We start from the raw sequence: 10,300 nt of genomic DNA on the forward strand, positions 1-10,300 counted from the left end.
ACCTTCAGTCCTAAACACAGACAATATGATTTTAGCTAAAAGTCACAGTGATGAGGCTTCAGGAAAATGTATTTAAGAGGCAGAATGAGAACCAGAGAATTTTATGAAGACATGAGCAATAACTAATAATGCAAACACAATGAAATGTGTAATAGCATCCCTACCCAGAGAAACAGAAGCAGTAGATGCAGAAAATGCATTTAGCAGCATAGACTAAGAATTAAAAAACACTTGTCAAATTTTGCTCTGGCTTCAAAAACAGCATATGCATCCTCTAGGAGGAATAAAGCAGAACTCAGTCTCAGCTCTATACCAAAGCATAATCTTAAGGATACAGTGTGTTATCTCCTCAGAGCACTTTCTAGAGAACACTTCTAATTATCAGTATGACAGAATTGCCTGGAAGACCCATGGAGGTAGGTGCTGTGTAAAGATGGACCCAGATCCTGCCTGGAAAATCTTAAAAGTTAAATAAAGAAGACAAGGTATGTGCTATGGGGAGAGAGATGCACAGAAAGATGAAGTGATTTTTACCAAACTTATATAGCAAATTAGTGGCAGAGCAGGAAATTAAGGGCCAAATCCAATCTCAGTTTTCTGTGCCTAACTGACACGTATGTAGCCATGTAAGTGCTGCTACTTGGCACTTAAGCAGATCTTCCACTTTTGGTAGAATAGGATACCCAAAGTATGCATGTAACTGTTGGAAGCAAAACTGTTGCAAAGGCTCCGACTTCTTAGCTCAGCAGCTTTGTAGTTATTCTGCTTCTACAGGGGGTAGGAGACCCAGGTTCTCTTACCCGGAAGGGGCCTGGACTTGCAACTCTCATTTTCTAGCACGCAGTTCTCACCACCAGGCTGTGGGATAAGAACTGTCCTCTACCCTTCCTCTTGAAGCTGGCCTACTGGGTAGTCATGAGGGAAAGATACATGTCATGCTAGGAGATAAGAAAGCATGGCACTGAGGTATGCACAGCCTCAAAGACCTGGGTTTAGGGTCAAGGCCACCTCCCTTCCAGAATGGTGCTTATCTTGCTGAGTTTCTTTCCCTCTGGCTTGCTTACTGCCTCCTGGCTCTAAATATGTGTTCCCATTTTGTCAAGTTCAAGAGGAAGTCCAGGACGGCAGAGTATGCCCTAGGCCAGGGGTTCCAAAACTGTACTATGCATACCTCTGGGGGTATGAAAGATGTTTCTGAGGGGTACATGGGAGAAATTGTGTAATGGCAGATATGATTTTCATTATAATAATAACTAGCATTTAAGGGGTTTAAATATAAAATGTATGATGGGAGGGGTATGCGAGCAGCTGGTAAATCTGGAAGTGGGGGGGCGGGACTCAATAAGAAAAAGTTTGGGGGCCTCTGCCCCAGGCAATGTCTCGTCCACGGTCTGATAGAATAGTGTTTCACAGCCCTTGGGTTGCAACCCAAAAGTGGGTTGGAAGAATATATGACAGGGTCATGAACAAACTTTAAAAAATGGATTCTCCTTTAAAGGAGAAAAACATAGGAAACTGGCTTTTCCTGTGCTGGCTGGCAGAGTTCCAGCCTGCAAGGGGCTGCTTGGGGACCCCCGCAACACACACACACACACACACACACACACTGGGGGCCTGGGGGCAGTGGGGAGCAGTTAAGAGCAAAGGGCATTGGGTCAGGATTGGCTGTCTATGTTTACAAATAAGTATGGGTACAAAAAAGGTTGAGAACCATTGACAGAGCACTTTGCTGCAAAGGGGGAGATACAGATTCAAACTCCCTCTGGGTAAGGGGTGTCTAGAATCTGGGTTTCCCACTCCCTGGTCAAGTAGGGTTCTGGGTTAAAATTGCATTAACATCCTGCATCTCATTGATGGAGCTCAAAACACTTTCCAAACATTGCTGTTCTTATTTCCCAAAGGGAGAAAATGGGATTTAAAAAGTTGCCCAAGGTTACTTAGCATACCAGTGGCAGAGCAAAGACTAAGCCCATGACCCAGATAGCAAATTTCCTGGTCTATCTACTAAATAACACCATTTTCCTTCCTCTTATAATCTTAAAATAAACCTACTTTTCTTTTGCTTTCCTTTTTTGCTGTCAGTTTATATTTTCCCCAAGCCTTTCGTCTTGTGATGCTTTAGCCGTATTTCCCCTCAACAAGCTGTGCCTGCCTAGTCACCTGCTGGATTGCCAGCAGTGGCTGTCCCATTGTGAAAGCACAAGCATGTCTAACAAGGACAGGAATGTTTTGGGGGTGTCTAACAAACTTCATAGAAAATTAGGATTGGAAGGGACCTCAGGTCATCTAGTTCAAACCCCTGCTCAAACCAGGACAGTCTCCAACTAGATCATTCCACCCAGGATTTGTCAAACCTGACCACATAAACCTCCAAGGATGGAGATTCCACCACCTCTCTAGGTAACTTGTTCCAGTGCTTTACCACCTTCTTAGTGAGAGTTTTTCCTAATATCTAATAGGGCTGTGCGAGGCTTCGGACTGTGCTTTGGATCTGGAGAATTTTCAGACGCTTCGGCATCCAAAGCAGCATGTCCAGATCGGACGCTGGCTTCTTTAGGCTTTCCGAAGCTTCTGAAGTGCTTTGGAAAAGCTTCAGAGCCGCCTCGGAGATCTGGCCATAGGGTATAATGGGGAATCAATGAAATATCTATAGCTTTGTTGTTTTTTGTCTGATTTGGATGAAACTTGCAGGGGTGGTAGCCACTGTTGAGAGCATGAAGTCTGCCAAGTTTCAAGAAGATCAGTATAGGAGTTTGGGGGGAGATGCACCCCAAATTCTGAAAGCAAAACTCATGTCACGTGTAAGTGTTAAGCCATGGTGGGGTCAAAACTTCAGGGGGGGGTTACCCCTGCTGAGGCCACAAAGCTAGCTGCAGGGGTGGTGACCCCTGCTGAGGCCACAAAGCCTGCCAGCTGTCGAGGAGATAGGTGCAAGGCTTCTGGGTTCTGGGGCCCTGCCCCTCTAGCTGCTGACAGGCAAAACTCGTGACATAGATGACCCTGTGTGTGTTAAGGCTCAGCAGGGTGAACGCTGCAGGGGTGGTGACCCCTGCTGAGGCCACAAAGCCTGCCAGCTGTCGAGGAGATAGGTGCAAGGCTTCTGGGTTCTGGGGCCCTGCCCCTCTAGCTGCTGACAGGCAAAACTCGTGATGTATGCTTGTGCAACTGACTGTCTCTGTCTTGGGGCAGTTGATTATCTGAACTGATTATTTCCTCTCCTTAGTCTATGGTTTTGTAGGTGTGAACGAGTTAATGAGCAATGATTAACACCTACAAAACCACAAACTAAGGAAAGGAAATAATCAATACAGACAGTCAACTACCCCAAGAGGCATAGTTGCACAAGCACCCGTGTCACGAGTTTTGCCTGTCAGCAGCTAGAGGTGCAGGGCCCCAGAACCCAGAAGCCTTGCACCTATCTCCTCGACAGCTGGCAGGCTTTGTGGCCTCAGCAGGGCCACCACCCCTGCAGCTTTCACCCTGCTGAGCCTTAACACACACAGTGTCACCCATGTCCCGAGTTTTGCTTGTCCACAGCTTGAGGTGCAGTTCCCCCCAAACCCTTGCACTTATCTCCTTGAAACTTTGCATGATTTGTGGCCTCACCAGGGGCCACCACTCCTGCAGTTTTCACCCCACTGTGGCTTAACACATACATGTGACATGAGTTTTGCTTTCAAGAATTTGGGGTGCAGTTCCCCCAAAACGCCTGCATCGATCTTCTTGAAACTTGACAGGATTCATGCTCTCAGCAGAGGCTACCACTCCTGCAAGTTTCATCCAAATCAGACAGAAAACAACAAAGTTATAGATATTTCATTGATTCCCCATTATACCCTATGGCCGGATCTCCGAGGTGGCTCTGAAGCTTTGGAGCCGCTTCAGCCGGATCAAAGCGGGAACCTGGCCTGGAGCGGCCAGATCGAATAGCTGCCTACTGCACAGGCCTAATATCTAATCTAAACGTCCCTTGTTGCAACTTGAGACCATTGAGCTTTGTTTTGTCCCCTGCCACCACTGAGAACAGCGCTTTGTTTTGTCACCTGCCACCACTGAGAACAGCTTCATCCTCTTTGTAACTACCCTTTAGGTAGTTAAAGGCTGCTATCAACCCGCCACCTCAAGTCTTCTCTTCTGCAGGCTAAGTGGGAGTTCATATATGTGCTCCAGGAGCCGGGGGGAGGGTGCTTTAATTTAAGAGGCTCCGGAGCTGCTCTAGTTAAAGAACCTGGCATGTCATGTGTATCAGAATCCTCGTGCTGAAAAATGGGAGCAGGGGCACTTTAACTAAAGCTTGTGGATTAATCAGGTCTGCTCCAACGTACTGTAATTACGTGCTGGAGCAGCCTTGCTGCACGTGTGTCGGTGTCAGTAAACCCAGTTCCCTCAGCCTCTCATCATAAGTCATGTGCCCCAGCACCTAACCGTTTTCATTGTACATCGCTGGAAGCAACCTCTTAGTAACTACCTTGTGTGTTCCTTTACCCTATCACTGCAGCTGGAATTAGAATCCTCTCCCTCTGTTTTGGAGAAGACAGATTCTTGAGCCATGGAGCCCACACTGGAGAGGAAATCTGATCACATTCCATGATCAAGCCTCCTAGGAATGCCAGGAAAGATTTGGGGATTCATGGCTCAGTCAGGGAAGGGCAAAAAGTCAGAAGAATCTCTATGTAATTTCCATTCTGAGCTCACCAGAACAAAGCCAAATCGAAGGGTTCTGCTATGTTAGGCAAACCAGCAAATTGCAACTTTTAACAGTCCTCACTTGGGGCCAGATCTTATTTCACTTATTAGGTGTTTATGTGCTTCTTGAATGCTTAAGTGCACTGCTTGAGTCTCTGAAAAACTACTAGACCAAAGGGTAGGTGGGTTCTTTTCCTGGTTGCTTTTTTGATTATGCAAGACGAAGATGAAGGCACATTATAAAAGTAGGCACAGTACTGTTTTTCCAGGGACTTGATCAGGGTGGAATAGGATTGCACATAGGTGCTTATATGCCATTTAGGTGCCAAATAGGTGGAATAGGATCTGGCCCTGAGTGTAGAGCAAATCCCAATGACTTGCTTGGTGATTTCCTCATTAAATAGCAGTGCCATATCTGAAATAGAACTTGCCTGAGGCTTTCCATACTGTAGAGCAGTGGTTCTCAAACTTTTTTGTACCTGAACCCATTTGTAAACACCAATGGCCAGTCCCAACCAGTGCCCCTCACTCCTGACCTGCTGTCTTCTGCCCCCAAGCCCCCAGTGTGTGCAGCAGCGGGAGGGTGTGTGGGACATGGGGCCCCCCCAAGCAGCCTTTCACAGGCTGGAACTCTGCTAGCCTGCAAAGGAAAAGCCACAGTTTCCCATGTTTTTCTCTCTCAAATCCATTTTTAAAGTTTGTTTGCAACCTTTTCATATATTCTTGCAACCCACTTTTGGGTTGCAACCCCATGGTTGAGAAATGCTGCTGTAGAGCCCAGACTTGGGCATATATAAGGACCTATGTTGAGGGGACATTAAAGCTGTTTCATTTAATTATAAAAACAACTAAGATAAAAGATTTGGAGGAATTTAAAAACTGGCTGCTGTCAGAAAAGAAAATACAAGAGATACAACAGAAGGCACATGTTTAATTAAGAATAACACTTAACTGCCTAGTAAGATTCCCTGCTTAGATCATAGCTGACCAGAAGGAACTACCTGAACCCTGAGAACAAGAGGACAGATGAAGGAAGCAGAAGGCCCAGGCTCCAAAAGAGCTAGTCCAAAGAATACAGGCAAGATGCTTTTCCTACCCAGTCATTTCCAGTCAAAGGCTTATAAATAGGGACCTACTTACTTTGTGGTTTTGTGGATTTCACAGAAACCAAAAAAATCCAGGATTGTCCATTAAAACTGTGAAATCAACAACAACAACAAATTAATAAGAATAAAATGCTCAGTCCTGGGAGAGGAAGGTGCTGGCTGGCAGGGCAGCAAGAAGGGCAGCAGACAAGATGGCAGCTGCTTCCTTGTTCTTCCTCTCCCTGCTGGAGCTTCTTCACCAATCAGTGGCGAGGGGCAGGGTGGCATGAAGGGCAGCCAGCAATCAGGATGGTGACCACACCGCATTTCTCCTTCCCCCAGGACCTCTCTGCCAATCGGTGCTGAGCAGTGGGGCCTCCCCGCCAAGCAGCGCAGAGGGGCAGGGCTGCTTTGAAATGCCCCTGAAATTGGCTTTATATGCCATGAGCAGGCAGTGTAAAACCCTTTGTTTTGCTGTGATTTAAGTAGGTCCCTATTTATAAAACCACATTAGAGCTGAAAATGGTGACTCATGAGGACTTTTAACCAAAGGAGGAAAATTAACTCTGGGAAATAGTGGGAAAATATCCTCCCTGGTAGATTTTATCATGTTAATCTGTCCAGCTCTATTGCGCTACTTAACTCAGAACTATAACATGCCCCTGGCAGCCACAAATAATATAATTTTATATTTGTGCAGCACTTTTTATCCTGAAGCATTTCCTATACTTGAATAGTACCAGGGAACTAGAACCACTTCTGGGAGGAAGCACTGTCTATGCAACAGTGAGGGGGAAGAGGTGAAAATATCAGCAAAAGATTCTCTGAGTGATCACTTACTCACACTAAGTAACAGGGAATCTTTAAATATCTGTGGAGAGAGCACAGAGGACCTCACTTTGGAAAATCTCATTCAAAAGTCCCCACTGATAGCCTGCACTGAATTTATCTCCTTCAAAAGACATAGCTAAAAAAGCAAACTGGTCCTGTTGGAATTTAAACCTGCAGCAGCAGAGAGGATAGGAATTAGAAACCTGAATTACAGTCCATTAAACCAGTTTTTTTGATTAGGCACAGCTAGGACAGGGAGAGCCCTATACACAACTGTGCTTTGTGATACTGCCTTCAGGTAAAATTTATGTCATTATCTGAATGAAATGTTGGGGAAAGAGATCTCTGCACAGAGATTTCTGTATAAAGAAGAGGAAAGTCAGAGCATTTTCTCTGTTTCCAGACTGGAAAGGATCAGTATAGTTCCTACCAGAGAAAGCATTTCCCTTCCTCTTTATATTTTCATGTGGTTTGTTTGTATTATCATTTACAAGATATTATTTATGGAATTTTACATGTAATGTAGAGATGGTATTGGCTGTTCTGGGAATTGACCCAATACCAGATGGCAAGGCTCTGTTTTCCAGGCTCTTTCTAACTGCATTCACTTTTCCTTCCATCAATCATCTAAGTTCCTTTTTTAACCAGTCTTCCTGTATCTGCTGCTTAGTTTGCAACTACCTTCTTTGGGTGCCTGCTAAAAGCATCAGCAAATCCTCCCAATCATTCTTATTGATAAAACTACAGCTTAAGCACAAGATCTATGAAATGCATCTAGAGTAATCACTGATACTGAGTACTGATGTACTGGAAACTTTGAAAGTCTTTAAAGTCATTGCCTGAAGTAGAGGACAGAGAGACTTGATGATTTAAAGTAAAGGAGTAATGACAAGTGGTTTTCAGCCTAGGGGAAGCAGTCTCATGAAAGTCACAAACAAGTGAGAAAGGGTTACTGCTATGCCTTTGCCATGTTACTAGCTGGGAGGGAAATACCATCAAGATTGGAAGGAGTTCCTGAGTGGTCCTGCTATGGATGGCGTTTTGAGCCACTTGGGTCATCAATTTCAACCCAGTCCAAGTTAGTAGTGGGCGCATCTACATTTGCTATTAATGCAGCACAATAAATTCTGGTGCAGTTCATGCTGGAGTTTATTGATCTCGGGAGCCATGTTTGAATGTGCACCCAGGACCACAGCATGTTCAACTGGGGTGGTGCAGGCCCAGCTGGCAGTGGGCCCAGGTGGTCAACCTGCCAGCCTGGAGCTGCTCTGCCCCAGTTCAACGTGCTGTGGAGGGGCTGGCTGGGGCATGAGGGTGCTACAATGTGGGGCTAGTTGGCAGGCAGCCCCCACACTGTAGCACCCTTGTGCCCCAGCCAACCCCAGTCGCTGTCTACACGTGCGTTGTGGTGAAGTAAATAACTCCACTGTAGGATAGTACTTGTGTTGGGCAGTACTATCCTATGGCAGAGTTAATTAATTTACTCTGGCCTAATAGTGCCACACATGTAGAGTGATGCCTTGCTGCGGAGCTAGTTACTCAACTCCGCAGTAAAGTGCAGGTGTAGATGCCCCTAGTGACTCGAAGTTATTGCTGCTTGATGACCTATGTAAAAAGACCAGGTCATAGGTCTAGTTCCTTATGGACAGCTATCAGCACTGCATGCAACACCAATATAGCTGGCATTTCCTGACACACTTATTGACAGTCTTGGTTCGCAGAATGCATTTAAAGATTAGCATGGCAAGAGGAATCATAAACTGCAAAGCACCTGCCAGAGCAAGCTGGCAACACTACTGGCCACACTACATATCTGGTGGTCAGTCACTAAGGCTGGCATCTACTAGCACAAAAGAAGCCTAACATAAGAAGGTGCCTAACTCCTTTGGGGTTCCTTGAACATGATTTTATTATTGCTATTATCAATTCTCTGTCTTGCAATAGCACTTTGGAACCCAGGAAGTCGGATCCCATTTTGCTACATAAAAATACAGAACCAAAAAGAGCTCCCTTGGTCTAAAGAGTTTCCAATCTAAGTTAAGAGTCTGCAATGGAAAAACACCTTGATTCCAGCTTCATTATAGCATAATATTTATTTGCTGAATAATTACAACTGGAGTAAAGATCAGAGCATTGTCTACTGCAGTGGTTTTCAACCTTCCTAAGCTCACAGAACTCTTTCATACATTTCTGCTACAGAACCCCTACCCCATCTTAAAGACTGATGCAAAGACAGGAGACTGGGCCTGGCAGTGGCAGAGCTCCACCTCCCTGCTCACTCTGCTATTACCCTCAGTCTCTTTGCAGAGCCCCTGGTGACCTGGCTTGAAAAACACTGGTATACTTTTATTGATCACAGATTGATTCAGAAAGGTATTGAAGTACATGCTTAACTTTAAGTGCCTGAGTAGCTCTACTGGTTTGTTGGACTACTTGTGCTTAAAGTTAAGCAGGTGCAGAAGTCCCTGGCTAAACTGGAGCCTTACTGCAGGTTTCTCCATACCTAAAAATAACTCAGGGTAACCTGAATTTGGAGGGGTGGAGGAGGGGAAGAAGCCTTAAAGAGAAAGCCAAGGAAACATGCAAAGCAAATGTTCTTGAAATGAAAAAATGTTACTGAGACTCTGTTATAAATGTGCCTGTTATCACAATGCATTTCTTACTGGCAGAAGAACTGAAAAAATCATGCATCTTAATTCCATGAACAAGATTTTTGGGGAGAAACGTTCATGGATTAACATTTTGTGATAACACTGGTTACAAATCTGACCAAATACATGGAACAAAAGCTTTTATTAATTCTACCCATTCGGGGGAATTTCACACCTTTCCCTATTTTTAGGAGATACATATACTCTATGAGAAACATGAAGTACCTCTAATCCAAATACACATATTACACCACCATCACCTGTCAGCTCATTTCAAAATATGACCACCACCCTACTTTGGGGATTTCAATTAACATTTGCCTAATTTTTCTCTAAGATGCTTGTTGGGGCAGGGGACTGTGTCTTAATCAGTCTCTTGTACCACTGCCAATCACATTAACGATACAATAACAACAGTAATGATGATGATGCACCTATTTGATATCTGTCTCCTATTAAAGTCAATGAGAGATGGTCCACCCGAATGAGAGTGGATGCTGATGGATGCTGTTCCATCCCCTTCTTTCTGCAAATTATTACCACAAAGGGAAGGTAGCAGCAGGGATTTGCCCGTGGCTCTTCAACCGGAGTCCTCTGTCTAGCTCTTTTAGCATCGCTTGTAGGGAAGGCAGGCAGCGCCCCTTCTAAAAGAGGTCCAGATAAACAACTTTTCTGAGATTAAACCGACTCCTCCCGGAAAACCACTGCAGTGGGAGAGCCTTGTTATTATCTTGCTTGTTTATTAAGAGACAGCAGGGGTCACCACATGAAAGAAGCCATTGTCTCCTCAGCTCTCAGCCTTTTCAGTCTATTAGTGGTTTTTTGTTTTTGTTTAAGAAAACCACTGCATTTGAATGGCATATCACGCACTACAGGCAAAGGCAGCCTAAGAGAACAGATCCGGACATGGCCACCCAGCCCCCTCCCCTGGGCCGCCAGCTCCGAGGGCCGGTGCCACCTGCAGCAGCAGGGCCGGAGCACGCAGGTTCCCCGCAGCTGCCCCCTCCCACCTGCCCCCGGCCCCGGGCATTCCCCGCTGCGCGGCTG

The 10,300-nt window shown here is 45.4% G+C and overlaps 1 protein-coding gene across 1 annotated transcript in view; it reads left to right on the forward strand.

The window, feature by feature from the left end:
• The first annotated feature begins 9,737 nt into the window (after window positions 1–9,737).
• The window catches only part of NRG2 (neuregulin 2), a 353,306-nt gene continuing 352,743 nt past the window's right edge, over window positions 9,738–10,300 (forward strand). Inside the window, exon 1 of the mRNA XM_025206156.1 lies at window positions 9,738–9,805. Coding sequence (XP_025061941.1) covers window positions 9,738–9,805 — 68 coding nt within the window. The remainder of the gene's footprint in view (window positions 9,806–10,300) is intronic.

Source organism: Alligator sinensis, unplaced genomic scaffold (assembly GCF_000455745.1).
Source record: "Alligator sinensis unplaced genomic scaffold, ASM45574v1 scaffold156_1, whole genome shotgun sequence".
Taxonomy (NCBI): domain Eukaryota; kingdom Metazoa; phylum Chordata; order Crocodylia; family Alligatoridae; genus Alligator; species Alligator sinensis.